This window comes from Dipodomys spectabilis, unplaced genomic scaffold (genome assembly GCF_019054845.1).
Source record: "Dipodomys spectabilis isolate Male_0828 unplaced genomic scaffold, ASM1905484v1 ptg000229l, whole genome shotgun sequence".
Classification (NCBI taxonomy): domain Eukaryota; kingdom Metazoa; phylum Chordata; class Mammalia; order Rodentia; family Heteromyidae; genus Dipodomys; species Dipodomys spectabilis.
In genome coordinates this window covers 218,414-240,535 of record NW_024870906.1, presented here as the reverse complement: position 1 = coordinate 240,535, position 22,122 = coordinate 218,414, and the positions used below count along the sequence as shown (strand labels likewise).

At 51.6% G+C, this 22,122-nt stretch overlaps 1 protein-coding gene across 1 annotated transcript in view; it reads right to left on the bottom strand.

The window, feature by feature from the left end:
• Nucleotides 1-469: 469 nt before the first annotated feature.
• The window catches only part of Scara5 (scavenger receptor class A member 5), an 89,019-nt gene continuing 67,366 nt past the window's right edge, over nucleotides 470-22,122 (bottom strand). Inside the window, exons 9-10 of the mRNA XM_042697859.1 lie at nucleotides 5,786-5,980; nucleotides 470-2,519 (exon numbers count right to left, since the gene is read on the bottom strand). Coding sequence (XP_042553793.1) covers nucleotides 2,383-2,519; nucleotides 5,786-5,980 — 332 coding nt within the window. The 3' untranslated portion in view covers nucleotides 470-2,382. The remainder of the gene's footprint in view (nucleotides 2,520-5,785; nucleotides 5,981-22,122) is intronic.

Genomic DNA, 22,122 nt, shown 5'->3' with positions numbered 1-22,122 from the left:
AAACAAAATGCCTCGCTCGAGGCACTGTTATAGAAACAGCAGACAGTCTGAGACATGTTCTATTATGTCCTTGGTCTAGACTGCTGACTGTCCTCTGGGAATATTAAGATGCTCCCCACCCCCCCCCCCCCCCCTCTCATGGGGCTTGAACTCTGGGCCTGGGCGCTGTCCCTTAGCTCTTCAGCTTAAGGCAAGCACTCTACCACTTGAGCCACAGCGCCACTTCCAGTTTTCTGAGTGGTTTATTGGAGATAAGAGTTTCATGGGCTTTCCTGTCTGGGCTGGCTTTGAACCACAATCCTCAGATCTCAGCTTCCTGAGTAGCTAGGATGACAGGCATGAACACCAACGCCCGGCTAAGATGCCTTCTCTGAAGCAGCCCATGCTACCAACCTTCACTGGAAATCCAGTTCCCCCAGCCCTCCCAGGCGAGAAACAACATGGTAGGGCACTTGGTAGTGACGTGCGTTTTGCTTTATTGAAATTCATTCTTACAAAAGGTCTGATGTATTTTAGGCCAGGCCTAATTTCCTTTAGTCCCTGAAATACAGGTTCATGGTCATTTCCATGTCCTCTTAGGTAGATATGTAAACTAGTCGACTTTTATTCTTTAAGGTTCAAACACTTTTCAACACTGTTTTTTATCTGACATAAAGCAAGATGTGTTGTGCCAAGAGAAAACTCCACCACGTAAGGAAGCTGCATGGGCTTCGTTCTTGGAGTAACTGGATTGTGTACCGAAACTGGGACTGTTCATTGATAACTTTCCACCTTTAGTGGTTTTGTTTTCTTTAGCACAAACTTGCAGTGTGCTAAGCTATGTTTTAAAGAGTGCTATGTTGATAAATGCATACATAGGGGGCTCTGGAAGACGCCTGAGTACATGCGTGCTATGTAGACACAGCAGTCGGTCAAAAGGAAAGTCTCTGATCATTAGGACAGTGGTGAGTGAAAAGCATCTTGGCAACAAAGGATATTGGCTTAGTGGTGAGCCACAACCTTTGCTGGACTTCGCTTGGAGGGTCCAGGTCTCCCTGTCCCTGGGCAAGAAGATGACAGGACAGGTAACCTGACCCCAATAGGACAAGTGATCACCTGCCCCAAGCCTGACGGTGAGTTATGATCCCCCTGACCCCCCCTTACCATTACCTCCCCAGTGTGAGAACACATGAGGCCCAGCTCAGCCTCCTTTTTGTATAAACAACAGAAAATGATCTCTCTGTCCCCACAATGAGGGGAGGGGTGCTGATCAGAAACATATGGAGGCCCATGGTCCTTCACTCCCCTCAGGGGGCCCAAGGACTCCTGGGCTGGCTTCTACCCCTTTAGGATCCATTAGGACTTGTGTTCCCAGACCCCAGGGGCACACCTTAGGGGGCCTGGAAGGTGCACTATCTCTGCCTGCCAACACAACTCTGAGACACAGGCCACTAACCTTTATGGCTCAATGAACAAGCATTGAACTTAGCCTTCCACGGAACCCCCCCCCCCCCATCCACTCTCCTCCTATGTGGACACTTGACCTGGAAGTCCTGTGTCTGGCACTCACATAGAGCGTGAGTGTTTAGAGGACGCACCGTTCTCATCGCCCGTGTCTCTTGCCCAAGGGTGTCGCTCAGGCCTGGCAAGGACAAACTACGGTTCCGGTAGGAATTGAGTGTCAATCATTCTGTCTTCTGACTTGGAGGCCAGGCAAACGGGCCAGGTGTGTGTTATGTGGAGACGGGGCCGCACCCTGCCTGCCTGACATGACTCGTAGCAACACAGCAAAGTGGACGAAGGGTTGTAGCACCCAAGATACTATTTAGCACAACATGGTAGTTATTCAATCAAGCTAGCTTCACTCCCTTTCTCCAGCTCCAGCTGGATTTCCGCACTCCCCTCTGGCTCCTCCTCTCTGTCCCGGCCCCAAACTAACATAGCCTGAAGAGGCAGAGTTACAGAGGAGAAACAGAGCCATTCAGGACTTCTCTTCTTGAGGAGGCATGTATTGAAACTCTTGGCCTAACTGAGGCTTGGGAATTCATCTGGAGTAAATGATCACAACACCTCCCATCCCCACTGCTCCCTCTCCCTCCGCTGTCTTCTGGCCATCTGTAACCAGAAGATCAAAGGCAACGTGGACACTGAAGAGCTCTGGATGGCGATTCACAGCGGAGCCAGCTGGTGTCCCAGCTGGCCAGGGAGCCCTGGCGGCAGGGATGGGCAGGCAGTGGACCCCACAGAGCACTTGCGATCTAGGGGCTGGAAGGAGGGAGAGAGAGAGAGAGGCCCCCACGTCCTGGGAGAGGGCTCTGGGGCAGGAGGTGCTGGGCAGCGCAGAGGCACGGCCAGCTGCTCCCTAGCCGTCCCCCTGACCCACGGCCCGTGGCAGGGCTCATCTCAGTGTCTGTTGCACGTCACGCCAGCGTCCTCGGCATGTCCACAGTTTGTCACCCCCCACTTGGAGAAGCTGCAGCGGAAGATGGTGTCCTCCGTGCCCTTGCAGGCCACGTCATCCATCCAGATCCTTCCGGTGCCTGTGGAGACAGGTCAGCAGCACCTCTCAGCAGGGATGCAGGAAGTGAGGGAAGAGAGAACCCTCCCGGGACTCTCCTCAGCCACTGGCCCAGCAGGCACTGTCACCTGCCATGTGGGGGCTTCCGTCTGCCCTTCCCATCCCAACAAGAACCCATCCTCACGTCTAGGCCCAGTTCCTTGCAAGCGGGATAATAGTAACAATTGCTTGCGATGATAGTTAGGGCGTTCTGCGTCAGGCATCTTATACATTCTCTCCATGGCGCTTTGCAGTGGGAACTAATGAACCCATTTTATAGGTGGAAAACAGAGGCTCAGAGAGCAAGGGGTGAAAGGTCACTCAGCATATAGCTGGTGGAATCAGATTTCAGACTCTTGCTGCCTCCCAGGCTCCCATTTTGTGAGAGATCCTTCTTAGTTTTTGAGGTATGGTAGTTTTTTTTTTTTTGGGGGGGGGGTCCAGTCATGGGGCCTGAACTCTGGGCCTGGGCGTTGTCCCTCAGCTCTTCAGTTCAAGGCTAGCACTCTACCGCTTGAGCCATAGCGCCACTTCCGGCTTTTTTCTGTTTGCTTATGTGGTGCTGAGGAATCGAACCCAGGGCCTCATGCATGCAAGGCAAGCACTCTACCACGAGCCAGCTTCCCAGCCCTGAGGTATGGTAGTTTTTTCCACTAAAAATATCTTTTAGTAGTTGTACTAAGGGGTTTCAATTCAGCATATCAGTTTATGAGTTCAATACATTTTGATCAATGTCACCCCTTTGAGATATGGTATCTGGAAGCTGATAAAGACCGAATCAAGACCTAGCCAGACACATCCTGGATTGCCCCAGTGTCCCAGAGCCCAGCTGGTTAGCACAGGCTTCCCTTCAAATTGTATGGGTTTTAAACTAGGTAGTCCCGTGCTATGAGCCCAGAACAGGGTTCTAAAGTGACAAGGCATCCCATAATTTAACATTAGAACATGATAGATATTCAAGGATCAGCAAGAACCTCCCTAAGCCATAATTAGTCCCCCAATCAGTAGCTTCACCTGCAGCCAGCCCTGCTCACTCAGCTCTGAAGGAGACCCACCATCGGTCTGGAGGGAGCCACACATGGAGGGTCTGGTGCTCTAATTGGCCTCCCAGGATGGAAGCTAAGCCCTGAATGGCATAAATTGGTCCCCTGAGGAGCACCAGGGCATACAGGCAGTTGGCTGAGCCCCCACAAGCCAATGGGGAGGGCTTAGGGGAGTAGAGGAGGGAGTGGACTGTGTAGGAACTAGGCACTGATGGGCACTGGCGGCTCTCTGGCTCTGCTTGGCCCCTTTGCCTGGAGCGGGTTCAGGAGTCCTCTGGAAGAACAACTGAGCTCCAAGATGCCCACGGAGGCTGTAACCTTGCCACTGGGTCCGCAGTGCTTGTTAGAAATGCAGAGGTGAGGGACCCTGCTAAGCCCCACTGAGCCAGAATCTGCCCGCCCAGGCTGGTCTTGCCACTGGAGATGCTCAGGCACAGAGACAGAGGCGGAGCTTTGCCCCGGTCCACAGAGTGGTCACTCCCCAGTCCCAGCGCCCCCTGGAGGTGAGTGGGACTACTTCAGTTTTCAATCTGAGAGGGGTGGCTCAGAATGGGGGGCTTCCAGTACTAAAGCCTGGTAAATTCTGGGCAAACTGGAGCAGTGGGTCACCCCAGCACCTCCATTGGTTAGGCTTTTAGCTTAGGACCACAATGTACTCGAAGGTCATCAACTGAGTTCCAACATCCAAGAGGGTATGAGCCTTAGCAAGTCAATAGGCTGATGCTTCCTGTGTGGGAGTGCTTTCGAATCCACCCACGTTTCCCTACCTTCAAGCACCAACTCTCCAGCTTTGTCTCCCAGCAGCTAAACACCGTCTCCCTCTTTTCTGGTGGAATTGTTGGGACTTTGCAACCCTTAAATGCTGTCACTCCTTTTCTCTAGACTTGCTAGGTAAAAAAATCCCTTTTCAAAGATGTCAAGTGGACATCTAAGCCCCAGAGGTATTGATTGAGTCTGTGGCACCAATATGGTGGCTCAGATGTGTTTTGTCTGTGGAGATACTGTCACAGGATGGCAGGGCGGGGAAGCTGGAGCAGAGTAGGGAGGAGAGGCCCCTGGCCGCCATTATCCAGGACCCGACTTCACTCTAGCCTCTCCCTGGCTCCCATACAATACGCCCTTTGAAGCACAGTAATAACTCGCAGATTAAACATCTCCTGGAAAACACATCAATTCGCAAATTACCCAGGAAAAGGCCTGGGGCTCAGGAGCTCTGTGGGATTAGTCACACCCAAAGCAAATAAAGAGGCAAATAAAAGAGACTAACAAATAAGGAACAGGCCCAGGTTACAAGGCCCAAATGCTCACATATAGAATCTGGAAACTCCAAGCTCTTGCTGGTGTTTAGCCAGGAAGTTCTGGCCTATGTCCAGCCATGAAAAGGCCAATAAACTGGGAAGAGTCATTCAATGAGCAGCCTGGACTATCTAGTTCCAAGACATAATCGGGTATCCCCAAAGGGCTGAGGAGCTGGCCAGCACCTCTATCCTCATCCTTTGGCTCAGAAAGCTTGGAAGTGCCCTGGAGACCCAGACGCTGATCATCTCTGAGCTTGTGAGCTGACCTGAGGGCGAACAGAGGATGCGTGGCACGCATCCTCCCTCCTTGAGAGGACTTGATTGCCAGCTTAAGAGAAATAACCAGGGTGGAAGAGTAGACTGGCTGGAGAAGGGTCTCTCGCACTTGAATGCTCATCGGCATGGCTCCTCCTAACCAGCTCTCCCAGGTGGGGTCAGCAGAGCAGGTAAAAGCCTGGACATCTGAGCCGCTTTTTCTCGGCCTTGCCATTTGTTTGCTGTTCACCCAACTTCTCTGTTCCTCTGTCTTCTCATTGAGACACTGGGGATGATGTGTATTTCCTAGTTCTGTACGGGTTAAATGAGCCTGCCTGGCCCACATTGAGAGCTGCGTAAGTGTTTGCTAACAGCAACATGAAGAAAGCATATTTGCAGGGATCTGGAGAGCTGTCCAGCGGGTGATAGGGGGCTGGGAACGAGGGTGAGTTGGGGAAGTTGACAGGGGAGGAGATTTACATTCAAGGAAAGGAAGACTGTCCGAAGCCAGAACCACCTAAGGGATGCCGGTGCGTTCAGCACAGCGGGCACCGCGCAGAGGCTGGGGGTCACTCTGCAGAATCCCCAGGCCAGGCCGGGGACCCACAGACCCCTCCCCCCCCCCCCCCCCCCCCCCCCCCCCGCAGCCTCACCTTGCCCGAAGCGCGCCGTGCGGTGCACCTCCTCTGCGTTGCGGAAGCCCAGCATGCGGCACACCACGTCCCCGTCCTTCTTGTCCCAGCCGTCGTCACACACGGTGCCCCAGCGCCGCTCGTGGTACACCTCCACGCGGCCCTCGTGCGGGCCCGAGCCGTTCACCAGGCGGATGGTCATGGCGTCCAGGCCACCTGTGGGGCAGCACTGTCACTCTCCGGCTGACACCCCGGCGTTCTCGCTCTCTGACTCTGACTCTCTTCCTGTCCAGGGAGGAGGGAAGAGAGGGCTGGGGTCCCAGCCGTGAGCTCAGGGTAGGTCGCTCCTGTTCTTGGCCGCCTTGCACGGGGAGGCCGAGAACAGAGCCGCAGGGCAGGGTCTGTGCGGAGAATGACAGGAGGATGTTAGGGGTTCTGGAGCAGGTTGGGCGGCATTCAGGGTGTAGGTCATGGGAACTGGAAAAGGCTGAATGTGAGCCTGGACTTAGCCTCTCTGCCTAAGTCTCTCCATTCCTCAACTCACCTAGATAACTAAATGACTGACAGTGTATCAGAGCAGTGGATACAACCATCCCACAAAGGCTCCACCATCACGGGGCTCACACTTTATTGGGGGGAACTAACAAAAAAGCTAGTAAACATGTAATGATAAGTGCACATCTGGGAACTGAAGAAGGGAGCAAAGAGAGAGAGAGAGAGAAAGAGGGAGAGAAAGAGAGAGAGAGAGAGAGAGAGAGGGAGATGTCATCTTTGAAGATGGACCTGGATGGAGTGTGAGGGGAGGGGAGGAAGATTATGGATTCCTTCACTCTGAAAACCTCCTGTCTGTACACTGTCCCTACTTTTCTTCTCCTTTTAAACTCAAGTTAGAAAGCCTTCCCTGGTCCACACCCTCGCCAGGACCCCTCTTCTAGACATAATTATTCCTTTGCATCGTAATCGCCTTGTATTCTCTCACGATGCCAGGAACATCCAAGGACCACATGCACAATCCTGTGCCTGGCACCCTGAGATGCCCACTCCAAAAATGAAGTCGTGCAGGTGTGGACGAATTCACTAGTCAATAAAGACCCTGATATGGTCCTGTCTAGTGGACACAATCCCAAGTCTAGACTTGGGGCGGCAGGGGGGTGGGGTGGGGTGGGTGATCAAGTGAAGAGTCCACCATCAGGACGTCACCATGCCCTGGCACCCTCTTGATGACATCACAGTCCCTTTGATCACCCATTGGCTTCTGCAAATGACCACAGGAACGTGGCCTGTCATGATTCAATAGATGCCGGAGGAAGTCCGGACGATGTCACTTTGGATGTTGACATTCTGAAATTCCCAGGAGGTTTCAATGTACATGGAAGTAACAGAAGAATATTTGGAAACAAGACAATTTCCAAAAAAAAAATTGGAAACATGTGGTAACCATAATTATGGGACTCAGCATCGCTGGCAAGGATGTCTCTGGCCTGTGACCCAAATAATCCTCCTGCACCAGGCAAAGTCCTAGCTCCCGAGCAGTGCCCCCCTCCCCCAAGCTAGCACACTGACTTCAGGGGCTAAAAAGAGCTGGAGGAGTACTGGGGGGAAGGGGCCACTAGAGATGGGGTTTGGCAGGGTTGGAAGAGATGTGACACCACTCATCAAATATCGGAGCTTGTTCCATGCTAGCCAGCCATCCCCAAGGGGTCAACTTTTACTCTGGAAACCTTATCACCCTCCCTTGAACTCATTCAAACCAGATGGCATGTTTCATCTTTACAGAATCTTCTAGAATATAGCCATCACTGTGTGTCTTACATTTGTTCCCCCCCCAACCCCTTTAATGAAATCCCTTTTAACAAAATTGCTACCCACTTGGGAAAGCATAGGCTAACTTTTAACCAATTTGTGACATAGACTGTCCCAATTCAGGGGCTCAAGACAGTCTAAAGGGCTATTCCTCGAACCCTGTCCCCAGCCTGCTTCGCCCCTGCAGAGCTAGCATTCAGTAGTCCCTTTCCTAGGCTCAAGGGTTTGAGCCCTTCCTCTCTCTGCAGCATACTTGGAGACTTGGGGCAAATCACCCAACACAACTACTCGCGCTCTCTAGGCGGAGCCAGACGTCATGAATTGCTCCAGGTCTGGGTTTCTGTGGGTGGAAGGTTTCAACACAGCTTTTTGCCAGGAATTTCTGCCCCCGGGCAAAATTTTTCCACTAAGCAAACACCCTATACTTCATGCTCCAGACATGGTGTCTGAGGAGGCCCCGGCTGACTTGTGACAGCTCCCTCGTCCCCCACCTCCTTCTAGTCCAAGGACCTCCTTCCTCAGCTGCCCAACTGGAGAGGGTCTCTGAAGGGCAGGTGGGGAATCTGGAATTAGGGAGGTGACAGGAAAATGGAAGGCACAGTTCTGGATTACATGAAGCACAGGTACTCCTAGGCCCATAGCAAGAAGAGATGGTCCAGTCCAAGGGCAAAGGGCACAGATGTCCCATGAGCAAGGCAACCATGCTCAGGAGACTGCAGCCTCGGTCCTTAATAGCTGCTCTCTGCTGACTGGAGGCCTGGAAAGTCCTTCCCAAACGGTCCTAGGCTAGCCATGTCCCCACCGCCCATGTAGAGATCTGATGTGGATTTGGGGAGATCACCTTGAATGAAGAGAATGTCACACTCTTCCTCTTGGTCTGCTCCCCTGGCCTGGACTAGAGACCACCTGTCCACGTGACCACAGCTGGCCAGTGGAGAGGACAGTACTGACCACAGGGCTGGTCCCACCGAGCTCTATCAACACAGGAATGGCCACCTGCAGCCTTCCAACTCTTAGCTGAAAACCCAGGGATAATGGAAAGGCCAGTTGGGGGCTACTGACCAGATTTCTGGAGACTGAAAGATAAGGGCTGAGGTTTGAAGCCAGCCCAGCAGGAAAGTCTGTGAGACTCTTATTTCCAATAAACCAGCAAAAAGCTGAAAGTAGAGATGTGGCTCAAGTGGTAGAGCACTAGAGTAGAGTAGAAAAGCTAAGGTCACAGGACAAGGGGCGGTTCATCCCAATCTCCAGCCCACAGGTCTTCTTCTAGCAACCTATGCCCATCCCTAGTAGAGACATGGAGGTATCTAGGGAGCCAGTTCTCAGTTCCTCTTTTCCCTGCTCCCTCAGGATTGCCCAGGACCCTTCAGTTGAGAGAGGAAGGGTAACTTTTATACAGTGAAAACCAAGACAACATCCTCAAATCAAAGCTAAGCACAGAAGCATCAGTGGTTGGTTTTTTCTGTGAGCTTAAGAAGAAAATGGCTGGTGCTGGTAGCTCACGCTTATAATCCTAGCTACTCAGGAAGCTGAGATCTGAGGATTGAGGTTCAAAGCCAGCCCTGGCAGGAAAGCCCGTGAGACTCTTATCTCCAATTAACTACCAGAAAATAAGAAGTGGTGCTGTGGCTCAAAGTGTAGAGCATTAGCTTGAGCAGAAGAGCTCGGAGACAGTGCCCAGGCCTTGAGTTCAAGCACCACAACTGATGATGGAGGAGGAGGAAGAGGAGGAGGAGGAGGAGGAGGAGGAGGAGGGGGAGGGAACAGATGAGTGGAACCCAGCTCTTACAAGCCAAAGAGCCAATCATTTCATGCCATAAGTTTTCTGGGCATCAGTGGTTCTCATCTCTGCTTTCTACCTGGCTCTCCGACCTACTGAACTGACCTGGCCCATTACCCAGGGTGCAACTGGCATGGATGGATGACCCTTGTCCACATCCCTACAGCTCACAGGGCCTACTTCCTCTCCCTGGCCTATTTAACTGGCCTTGCCCATTACCCAGGATGCAGCTGGGATGGATGCTTTGGCCCTGGTCCACACCCCTACAGCCGGCCCAGGTCTTCCAGAGCCTGACCTAGTTCCCCAGTAAAGAAAGTGGGAATGAGACACACGGGATCTGGGCATGGACTGGGCGAGGAAGCTTTGCATTCTCCCAGGAACTTGCTGGTAATGACTTGTGTGAACTTAGTTGTGGGATACAGATGTCCCATCACTTGTGCACAGAGCTATTTTAGTTAACAGTGACACAATCCCTAGGCTGTCCAATCATCACAACTGATGGAGAAACACAGAATTTGCCAACTGGCAGAGACTTGGAGATGACATAGTCTAAAGTTTTGTGTGGCATATGAGGGAGCAGAGAGCCGGAGAGGCAAGGTGCTTTACACAGGTCCCAGAGTGACGAGCCTGAACTTGACTTTCCGCCTTTGGCCTAACTTTCCATCGCTACCTTCTTCTCTTCTAGAGCCACTGCTCTTCCTGAGCTCTGAACAGAGTCCACTAATCTGCTTTACAATCTTGGTGACAATGGCTTTCTTTGGGAGCAGTTATATGAAAAGCAAGTGCTTTAACTTTGAAACTGAAACACATCAAATTCGCAGAAATAATTGATTTATCCTGAGTCTTCGGGAAGGACGGTCATGATGGCAGTGTTCCGTGAAGCATGACTTTGCTGAGCCTGGACCGGAAGAGGAGCATGGCGGGGCCTCGGGTGGGAGGATCGACCAGCCTCAGCTCCTGAGGAAATCCAGTGAACCTGCCTTCTGTGCACTGACCTGGGGCGCTATGGATCTGGTAATTCTTTACACTGTCTTTATTGATGCGTGTGCATTTGTTTTTCAATTACTCATTCAGTTATCCACCTGGATGGATGGATGCCGCCCCTGATGCCTTCCCTGATTGTTCCAGACACCAAGGACTTGTGCATACAGCACCATTGTCTTTGTCCTTGGGGGTCATCCTCACGTGGAGAATGCCCTCTACAGCATGTCACAGCCGACAGAGAACTTACAACTCCCAGAAAAGGCCCCCAAGCAGAGATAAGGAAACTGAGGTTAAGAGAGAGGAAGATGCTGAGCACCAGTGGCTCAGGCCTGTCATCCTAGCTACTCAGGAGGCTGAGATCTGAGGATTGCGGTTTGAAGCCAGCCAGGGTAGAAAATTTCCCATAAGACTCATCTCCAATTAACCATCCCAGAACTGGATGTGGCGCTGTGGCTCAAGTGATAGAGAGCTAGCCTCGATCACCAAGAGGCTCAGGGACAGCACCCAGGCCCTGAGTTCAAGGCCCATAACTGACAAAGAGAGAGAGAAAGACGGGGGAGGAGAAGAAGAAGGAGGAGGAAGAGGAGGAAGCAGAAGAAGAGCAGGAGAATGAAGAGGAGGAGGAGGAGGGGAAGAGGAGGAGCAGGAGGAAGAGGAGGAGGAGGTAGACAACAACAACCAGTAGCAGGAGCTGTTCTAGGAGGCCACCTGTTCCCTTCCTTCCCGTGCTGGCTGCTCTCTACACTAAACCACCATACAGGGGAACCTGGTGTGAACCCAGGAGGCCATATAAGGCTTGAGTTCCCAGAGCTCTCTGCCTACAAGGGTTACATATACACGGCCTATTTCCCTTCGGAAGAGAGTTGTGTCTTATCTGTCCATAGCCCTCACGGCTTAGCGTTCCCTGCAGCTGGCCAGGAGCATTGAATGTGCAGTTGGTGATGAGGAACTGGAAGGCAGCTGGAAGGTCGTGTGCCTTGGAGGATGGGAAGCAGCAGAAAGCCTTTCTGAATGCCCCAGGACTCCTGACCCTCCCTCCAAATCTACAGGGCCTGCTGAACCAGCTATGCAGATAGAGGGGTAAAGTATCCTGTCTCTTCTTTAGACACAGAATGCCATAAGAAAACCCAAGGCCATGCCACTAAGCACTTCAGGATCAGAGGAAGACAACATGGGTACTGAGGTAAACCCCAAGTCCGTGGAGGGTTGGGCGTGATCAAGGAACATGGTTAGTGTTCTTTTAGTCTCAAAGACACAAGACACTGGCTTTCTCACTCCTTCCTGTCTTACTGTCTGCATGGTTGAGATGATCAGTAAGGAAGGAAGGGTTTTCCCTTGGCCAGCTCCCTACAGCCTTCAATCAACTAGGCCTCAACCTCGACTGATAAAGACTGGAACGCTGACAGTGGTCAGAAACATCCCTATGCACTGGGATCCCCTCAGAGCCTTTAGAAGCGCCCGCCTGGAAAACCTCAAGGCTTCTCCAGAAACCTGGAGACAGGATCCCCATTTCTCAGTTGGAATGGCAGTAGCCAGTTACCAAATCCAATTACCAAATTCCCCCCAGAGCCTCACACCTGCCTTTTGTACTATTTACTTCTCTGATGCTACTGAGCCTGCTCACAGCCCCAACGGCCCCTCCTTCTCCCTCACCTCCCTACAAACCAAGGTTGAGCTCGGTTCATGCCAGATAGGCTTCCTACAGGAATAGTTACTGCTGGGTGAATCTGTCCTTCCATTGTAACCAGTGCCAGCTTTGTCTTTGCCCTCAGGTGGGGTCAGGTTGTGGCATCTGACCAGCCAGTCCAGCAGTGCGCCGTACCCACAGCCTGTGGTTCTTCCTCGCGATGTGAAAGGCCCCGAAGGATAGGTTGGGCTTAGGAATTCCGTCCAAGTCCGTGTAATGAGAATTCTGGTGACCACCCAGACTCTCTCAAGAATGTGAGCTGGGGAATATGGAAGGCACTAAGTAGAATAAGAGCAAGACAGCTGCAAGTGGGGCCCACAGAATCAACAGACCATGCTGGAGGAGGGACGCGAGAGCGATGAGCTTTACCTCTGAGGATGGGAGCCCCCAGAGTGGCTTTGGATTTCAACGACCTTCTCATTCCAGGCTCTGCAAGGCCCAACTGTATAATGGGTCCTGGGCTCCCGAAGTCTTCCCAGAACCCATTATTTGAGTCTCTTGTCCTTGCTACCAAGAAAACCTGAAGAGACCACCTATGAGTGCCACATATCCACCTAAGGGTAGATGAGTGACTTGTGTCTGCCAGCTCTGGGGGTTTAGATGGAGGCTAAGGGAACCAAGGAACTTCCTACAGGGAAGAGAGCAGACAAGTGGACGGAGGCTCTGCCTCTGGGCTGGGAAGCGGGGCTGGGATCCCACGCCACTGCCTGCCAGTGCCATCTCTGGACCCATGGACAGAATGATGCTGGCAGGAACGACAGCACATGTCAAGGACTTGCCCATCTATGGTGGGCTGCCTTCCCCGTGAGCTCCCACTCCAGCTGGCAGGCAGTCTGCCTGGCAGCACGGGGGGGCGGGGGTCAACTTGGAAGATCTCCCTGCTGCTGAGAACAGCTTGCCTGCCAGCAGTCCTGGCAGAGTTGGGTGCCCCCAAAGCCTATCTTTTCAGAAGAGCCATGCTACCAGGGGCTCATGCCTCCAATTGGATTAGCCGCAGTTGCACTTCCTCTCTCTTCCCCAGGCGAAGTTCCTGGCTCCTTAGCACACTAGGGGAGCCTCCGGCAGAAGCCTGGCTCCTGTTGTCAGCAACTTTCTACACAGTAATGCGAGCTGGATGTGACTTGTTAAGCAAGGCGGCTGTGGAATGGTCCAGGAATTCTATGCTAGGGTTGAGGCCACTCTCGGGCTCCCAGGGCAGACCTTTATAAATCTCTTAATATGTAAGGATGCTCCTCTCCAAGCAAATATTGCTTTGCTCGCTCTGGTTCATATCTAGGTAGGAAAAGCAGGGCCCCAGACAAAGCAGGCTGGCTCTGACCCCAGATTCCCCTGCTTGGAATCCCTGAGCACCAGAGTAGGAGGCAGGCTTGGGTGCTGACCTTGACCTTGAGATCTCTGATCACTCAGTACCACATAGGACAGCTGTTCATCCTGTCTCTGGGGATGGGAGAGATTTCACAGAATCTCTTAGGAATCTATCCCAAGATGTGAGAATGCATCTGGTTCTGTTTACTGGCTGCTGGCATCTATGGATGGCCCTGGTGTTTCTTCATCCAATGATTCCTTACCTTATTTATACTCCCTGCTTTGGGTTTTGTGACTACTATTGTATGCTGGGAGAAAGGTGGAATAGCTCTCTTTCTCCCAGAGCAACTAAGCCAGAGGCCTCACTACTCTACAGCCCAGTGAATCTAGAAGGACCACAAAGTGGTTAGCTCAGGCCTGGGCTAGCCTTGGAACTAGCTGCTACCAGCAGGCTTTGTCTGTGTCTGGCTCCAAGCTTTCCTCAAACCCAACCTGAGTGGGGGAACAGGGAAGTAATAGGCCCAGAACAGCCTTATGATTTGCCCGTGTCACACAGCGCTACGGGGTCATCAGAGAAGCATGCAGGCCTCTGGTTTCCTAACTGTAAGGTTGGCTGTCAGGAGGAACACCTCTAACACATGTCTAATAGGAATCCTCACCAAATGTGAGTCGCTCTTCGTCCCTTCCAATAGCTCATGGGGTCACAGTACTTCCTGACCTCATACTTCCTGATGCAAAAGAGTCTTAGACTGGGGCTGGGAAGGTGGCTCAGTGGTAGAGCGCTTGCCTTGCATGCATGAGGCCCTGGGTTCGATTCCTCAGCACCACATAAGCAGAAAAAGCTGGAAGTGTTGCTGTGGCTCAAGTGGTAGAGCGCTCGCCTTGAATTGAAGAGCTGAAGGACAGCGCCCAGGCCCAGAGTTCAGGCCCCACCACCAACCAAAGAAAAAAAAATCTTAGACTTAAAGGCCTGGTTCTCAGTCCTGACGGAGTACCAGGAGATAGAAAAATCAGCCATGCCAGGGGAGACAGGGACATTTGAGCATCGTTTTGAGCCATTCACAAGGAGTCTTTCTGCAGAGCCTCAGCACTAGCTGAGGGGCCTGATCTGGGATCAAGCTGGAGCTACCGGACTCTCCCATTGCTGGGCCTTGCAAGGCACCGAGGAGTCACCTGGTCTGGAAAGGCTTTCCCAACCCGTGCTTCCTGTCTCTGAGAGCTAGTCCACTGCTCTTCCTCTCTGTGCCTCAATCATCCCCACCCCCATGCTAGGCGACGGTCATATTGAATGAGTGTCTTGGTGAATGCATGGCTGGATGGGACTCATACCACTTTGGAGGGCTCTAAGTATGGAACAGGTCACTAAATAAACCAGGACCTGCCTCCGACGGCCCCAGGACCAGGGAACATTGCTTCTAGAGAAAAGGAGGAAAACCCAAGCCACGCCTGGAAGAGTGCAGCCCTTGATGTTTGTTTTTCCTGTCTTCCAGTCCCCCTGGCCAGAGCAAAACAAGAAGGAAGAAAGAAGGTTATGGAGAATAGAAATAAACACGCAGGGCTGGGGAAGCGGGCCGTACATTTCTGCAGCTGCAGAGCCGGCCCCCGGGGATAATGTGGAACATCTGCCCATTAAGGAAGTTGAACTTTCCTTCTCTTGTAAAGAAAGAACTCCCCATGCCCCCAGCCTGCCTGTAGCACCAGGACCTGAGCTACACCCACCCACCCCCTGCCCCCCCTCCCCCTCCCCCCCAGCTTGGGTGACACTTCAAAACAGGAAATGTGATCCATACGAGAGCACGAGAGCCATCCCCAAAGCAAAAGACAGCATTTCTGGGCACTTTCCCAGAGGGCACCTTCGGGCTGGGCCCATTCCCCTGGGTAAAATCCACTCGGAACTTCCTGTGGGACCTCGGATCCCCTCCAAGTATTCTCATTAGACAGCTTCCAGCTGGCCCCGCAGCCCTCCTCCAAGGTGATGCTACTGTCCCACTTTATAGGTGTGGAAGTTGAGGCGGGTCACACGACAAAGTGCCCACAGCCGTGTCTCTTCTGAGTGTGTCTCTCTCTGTGGTCACACATGGGTGCTGGAGGCTTTGCTGGGTAGAGGAGCAGCAGAAATATCTGAGGTGTCGCTGCGGGTGTCAGCTCCCACCTTCATCTCCCCAGCTCTACTGCACAGTCTTTGGAACTGAGTTTCTATCCCTCTGATGTTGTTATTCCTGGCTGCCTGGTTCCTAGTAGCTGCTCACTAAAGATGTGTCTGGATCAAAGAATAAATGAAATGCTTTCCAGCCCAGCCCAGAGTGGAGAGCTCATTCCACTGAGGGAAAGAAAGCGGCTTGATAGATAGTGGTTGAACATGGTGGACATTACACACAGCAGACAGCCTGTGGCCCGTGAATGCCTTTCTTGTTCCAATAATGCTCTGGTTTCCATTCAAAACCCTGTATCAGTAATGAAGTAATGCTTTGTGTGCAAGCAGGAGTGACCAATCAACTTCCACACTGGTGCATGATGGGACATGACCATTTGTTCTTACCGCTGTGCTCATGCCCAGGGGTAGAGACCAAAGAAGGAGCTAAGTCATCACCTGGACCATCACTGCTCAGTGGTGTACCAGGAGAATGAAGGAGGCATAAAGGCCACTTCCTCGGGGGACTTCAGGGCCCCTCTCAGTAGAGAGTCTATTCTGCTTTGGCCTCCAGTGAACTTGGTTTTCTACTGAATTTCACTCCTCCTCTGCCTCTCAGTTCTGTGCCTAATGGAGGAATGGATCCGTAGCCCCAGACCTCATTTACTGTGGCATCGGGCAGATGTCATTAAAAGCTGGAAGCTGCATTCATAGGAGTTGTGAGTGCACAGGTGAGCCCTCCCTTTTTCTTTCGTTCCTCCTGTTCCTTTCAAGAGGCAGAGAGAGGCCGGCTAGTCAACAGGCATTGAGGACAAGAAAGATAGGGAGGCCAGGAGACTGTGGTGCTGGTGGCTTGATTAAGCAGGTCTGGGGCCTCGTAGCTGCGGAGGAGGCAGGGACGTTGACGGACCCATGGCTACGTGTTTGGGTTCCGTGTCTAGGCTCACTGACTCTCCTGGACGGGTCTTCCCCCAGTCTGCCTTGGATTCCCCCATCCCCATATTGTAAGTCCTCAGAGGTGGGAACATCCCCGATCCAACTTGAGCTTTCCAACTCAGTAAATGACGGAAGCCACATACAGAGTCGTTCTGGAACGTTAGTGGTATGGGACTCAGCCTCTCCCTGAGGGAGATGGCGGTGGGGATGGCAGCTATGTGGCAAACGAGCCAACCCTGAATCGCAGGGCCGTGGGTAGCCCCCTGGCCACAACACCCACAAGACCTCCCCCGCAGGCCACAGCTCTGCCCGCCTCTCAGTTCTTTCTTCCATCTACAGCCTCCGAGCAGCTCCCTCATGTCCAGCCCAGGGGCTCTAAGTCCACCTGAAGCAGGCCCCAAGGCCCTGGCCAGGTGTTTTCCACGCACAGCTGTGAAGTTAAACACCAGTCCACCTCTGGGTGAACCTGCGGCGCTCACACTGGGACAGAGCGCAGCAGCGTCCATCGAGTCCCAAGCCTATGTGAAATGCTTTCTACACAAGCAGCTCAGTCACGCTAGCTTGAATGTCCAGTTCAACTTCATCACAACTGGGAACTTGTTTTGTTGAAAAGCCACATCAAAGGCCCACGCGTCGATTCTTTGGTGGTTTTCAAGGCATTGTTTTTGCGGAAAATCCCACCCTCACCTCGGTTTTCTTTTTTTGGTCCGGTCGTGGGGTCTGAACTCTGGGCCTGGGCGCTGTCCCTCAGCTCTTCAGCTCAAGGCTAGCGCTCTACCACTTGAGCCACAGCGCCACTTCCGGCTTTTTTTCCCCTGCTTATGTGGTGCTGAGGAATCAAACTCAGGGCCTCATGCATACAAGGCAAGTGCTCTACCACTGAGCCACCTTCCCAGCCCTCACCTCGGTTTTCTAACAGGGCAAATCTTCAAAACAGCTGCGTAAGTGCTGCGGAAGGATGGGCGCAGAGCCCTCGGGATGAGGTGGCAGCAGGCTGGTCTCGCGCACCATGGGGATTGCACAAAATTGGTTGGCCCCACCAACGGGATGGAGTTGCTCCATCAGCGTACAGTCTAAGCAGCAGACCCTTCCCAAGCCCTCTCCCGTCCCTGGCCGCTAACCCTGCACCTACATTCCAAATACCACTTCCTTCATTTTGTTCTCCAACTCTCCAGTCTTCTCAGGCTTTGCTCCTCGGTTCCTGCTTTTACTTAGCATGTATTTAGAACACAAATATCATCCATTGTTTGATGACCTCTTAGCACTGCTCTCTGAGGAAGAGTGGCTTTACTTCTGGCTTGGGTCCAGACTCCTGTCTCTCTTTGTCTGGTCTGTGATGCTGAAAATACCCTTCCTTTGAGAGGAATTGAACATAACTAACTGAGCTACCTCTCAAGCAGCCCTACCCTCATTTGTCTACTTGGCTTGCTTACGTATTTGCTCATGTATGCATGTGTGTACGGTACCGGGGGAGTGACTTCAGGGCCTTACACTTTCTAGACAAGCTCTCCCCCATGTGAGTCATGACTCCAGTCCTCACCCAGCTTCTTAAAGGGATCAGGCCTTCCAAGGCTTCAGGCCCTCTTGAATCTGTGTAAAGACGCCAAGTGAAGAAGCTAACATAGATGACGCAACTGAGTGCTGTCTGTGTACCGCGAACTGAAGCTCTCTGGAAGGGGCCACTAGGTACTTTCGGGAAAAAAAAAGATCACCGGGTTTAAGCTTGGAAGGTTTAAGACAGTCTTGGTAAGCTGGAATGCCTTTAAAGACAGCAGCATGGAACAAGAGAGGAAAAAAGAAGTTGTAGCCAGGGAGACCAAGAGACTGGCCTCAGGGCCACACAGCCAGTGGGTCAGTATGGGACCTGGAACTTAGGTTTGCTACTGTAACAATGTGACAGAATAAGAAATCGAACTGCATTTGGTCCTCATGTCTCGCTCCTGGCCAGAAAGCCTCAAACTCTCATGACCAGCAACACAATGAGACCAGGGCACCTTCTCTTACAAGGCTTGGTTTTTGCCCTTGATTCCTGAAACTGTGCTCAGTATCTTTGTTATATATCATCAGCCCTTTCAATCACCCCTGTATGAGTGTATGGTAATGAGAGATTTTGGAAAGCTCCTACCTATCAGAGGGGGAGGGCAGTGTTGGCCAGTGGAAACAACCATGAAGGCTGGAACTTGCAGCTACTTCCCGAGGTCCAGTGGAGAGGAACTGGAGGCTGTGTACAATCGCTGCTGCTGCTTATGTAAGGAAGCTTCCATAAGATCCCACTGGACAGGGTTGGCAGAGATTCTGCACTGCCAGATAGGAAGGTTCTGGCTTGGGCTGGAGAAGGAACATGGAAGCTAGGTGCCCTTCCCTAGGCCTGGTCCTGTGCTTCACTTCCTCCTAGCTGTTCCTGAGTTGGGTCATTTGTAAGACACTGATCCCAGGGAAAGCTTGCTGGTGAGCAGACCTGAGGAACCAGATTAATGCTGGATCTGAAGTGGCAACAGCCAATCAGTCTGTGAGACTGATTGTGTGTGTGAGCATGTGTGTGTGCAGCGAGGGGGGGCGGTGGGGTGGTCTCTGAGTAATCTTCAGGCAGATAATGAAGGCTGGATACGACATAATATTACTGGAGAATTGGTGGTGTGAGAAAGTGCACACTTAGTGTCAGAAACACATGAATGGGCCCAGGAGAAACAAGACCAGAGAAGGAGTGGGTGTGGAGGAACAGCATGAAGTTGGAGTGAGGACCGTCCCCAAGGAGAAGACCTGCCTGCTATGTCTAGGCCTGGGTTGAACATGGAAGGACATCAGAATGGCTGAGCTTCCAGGTCACCTCTAGTATCCCCTCTCTGAATACACCTGCCAATGGCTTTCTAGTACCAGAGGGTCAAAGCTAGCCTCTTGAACCCTGGCCATTTCTACAGATACTTGAGCCTAGTTTTTTTTATATCCCAAACTCTTGCTATGCCAAACTATTTGGGATAATTAGAGAACACTTCCTGTCCCATGTATGGTACCTGGGATACTTTACCGCCCCCACCCCCCCATGCATCTGTTGGACTCCAACTTTCCCTTTAGGTCTTGAGTCAAAAACACTTCATTGCCAGTTGGAGGCTGTGGTTCAAAGCCAGCCTGGTCAGGAAAGTCCATGAGACCCTTATCTCCAATTAACCACCAGAAAACTGGAGACGGCACTGTGGCTCAAAGTGGTAGAGTGCTAGCCTTGAGCAAAAGAGCTGAGGGACAGCGCCCAGGTCCTGAGTTCAAGCCCCACGACCCACAAAAATAAAACCCTTCATTGATATTGTTCCCAACTCTACCATAGCCCTTTCTATAATCCTTTGTAATCCTTGACAAGTCTCTCTTCAGGCTACACTTGAGTTCTTGGTGTTTTAGCTAACAGCCAACTAATGGTTGTTTAGAAATGACAAGCCGACACTTTTCCTTAAATGCTTTCCTTCCCATCCACACATCTCTTTGCTTTTGAGTGAATCCTTCCTCCTCCCTGGCCTTTGTTCTAGTCCTTGCTCCCCTCAGAGCCTGCCTTGCTTACTTTCATCTTGTACACAAGATGACCTCATTGGCTGTTTCTCCATTTTTCTTTCTGGTGTCTCCAATTCTGCTTCCATTTTTGCCTCAGAACAATTTTCCCATGTCCTTGTACATTTTCCAGTTAGTAGATATAAACTTTGCCAAGGAAATAGTTGAGAAACCTTCTCCCTGTCATCCTAGCTACTCAGGAGGCAGAGATCTGAGGATTGAGATTTGAGACAGCCCAGGCATATAAAATAGAGTCTCTAAGCTCCAATTAGTGAGCAAAAAATATGTGGTTCAAGTAGTAGAGCACCAGCCTTGAGTGAAATTAAGCCAAGTGAGAGTTTGAGGCCCTGAGTTCAAAGTCCCAGTGTTGGCACTAGGGGAAAAATACCTTCCATTCCCATATATACTTCCATGTTTGGCTCTTCTAGAGGATTACTAAGTCATCTAAAGACATGGAAAATGGATGAATAAAATAATGCAAAAACTGAACAAATGCATGAGAGAAAAAAATACTGCAGCTATGCAGTGCCTTGGACCCCAGTATCTCCGTGAACTTGAACAACTAGGATCCTGTTATAGGACCAGGGATCCAGGCCCCAAACTTCCCTAAATACCAGAATACCCTTAAAGCATTTAAATTCGCTCAGCTTCCAATGTTCTCCACAAACACTGGCTTAGAATTTACCCCTTTATCAGGCTGTATGGTTTTCTTCCCATGTGAAACCAAATTGAGAAAAGACTTTTTAGAAAAAAAAAAAAACAATCTGAACTTTTATACCCTGTTTTAAATTCAAGCTCTGGGACTTAAACAAAACGGATTCCTTTACCTACCCCCCTTCTCTACAAAAATATTATTTATTTTTCTTGTAAGGGGACTATATTCCAGGGTAAAACAAATGTCTTTCTCTCTTGAGATGTGTTCTATAGAACTTTTTCCTTCCCTGGCCAAATTTCCAAAAGCCAAGCATCTAATGGCATGATGGATATCATTGGCTTGGTGGGGGCAGGGACCCCCAACTAAGCAGACATCGCGAGATCTGGATTCTAGACTCAGTTTGGCCACCATCTAAGTGTGGTGAGCTCTGGATCTCTATGTCCAATAAACTGGCAAGGTGGGGTTTGGAAGAGGGAGAGGGTTGAATCAGAAACCCATCTAGACCCTAAAATTGTATAATTCCAGGTCAAAACAAGGGTCAACACTGCTAAGATTTTTTCGTTCAGGGTGCCGGTGGTTCACACCTGTAATCCTAGCTACGCAGGAGGCTGAGATCTGAGGATTGCAGTGCAAGACCAGCCTGGGCTGGAAAGTCCGTGAGACTCTTATCTCCAATAAACCACCAGAAAACCAGAAGTGGCGCTGTGGCTCAAGGGGTAGAGCACTAGCCTTGAGCTGAATTGCTGAGTGATTGTGCTCAGGTCCAGAGTTCAAGCTTCATGATCACCACCAATAACAACAAAAACAGTCTGGAGAGGTTTTTCTCTGTATTACTGAGCTCAAAGCAAAGCTAGGTGGTTAGCTGGTTTTTGTCACCAATACCTTCAATGTCATAACATCCCTCCTGATGGGACTTCAGGGGGGTTGGCACTATAGGTAGGCCCTAGAGCTGTTTGGAGAAAGTTATAAGCTTCAGGCAAAGCCCAGTGAACAGATGACAAGCAGCCAGGTTACTGGGCCTCCTGCCCCTGCTGGACCAGGGGGAGGGTAGCTCTCTGGTAGGGCCGCCCAGAGCTCTGTGAATGACTAAGAAAACCCCAGCAGTGGGCGCTGTGTGGGTCAGAATTTCCACAGTTCTCTGAAAGATGAGCCTCTCCTGCAGGCTGGCTTCTCAGGGAGATAGTTAACACCTCTGGGACTAGGAAGAGGGCCTTGCAAACAGCGGGAGCCTGAATGCTGCTTGGCTTTGGTGTGGCCAGAGGCAGCCCAGAAAGCAGAGGCCGTGGGAAGGCAACAGACCTCGGGCCTGGCTGCTGTGATGTGGTCCCTAAGCTCTGGCTTTCCATCCATGTCTAGAGCTATCTGTGAGGGGGACTTGCTAGGGACTTTAAAGAACCCAGCTCCACGGTCCAAGGCCGGCTGTGTCCTCAGCCCAGCCCTCGCCTGGGGAAGTCAGTGCTCTCGGAGCCTCTGACGTTGGCGGAAAGAGATGATGGCTCTGGTTTCGAGTTTCTACAGTTCCCTGTGTGCCTCTGCGGTCCTC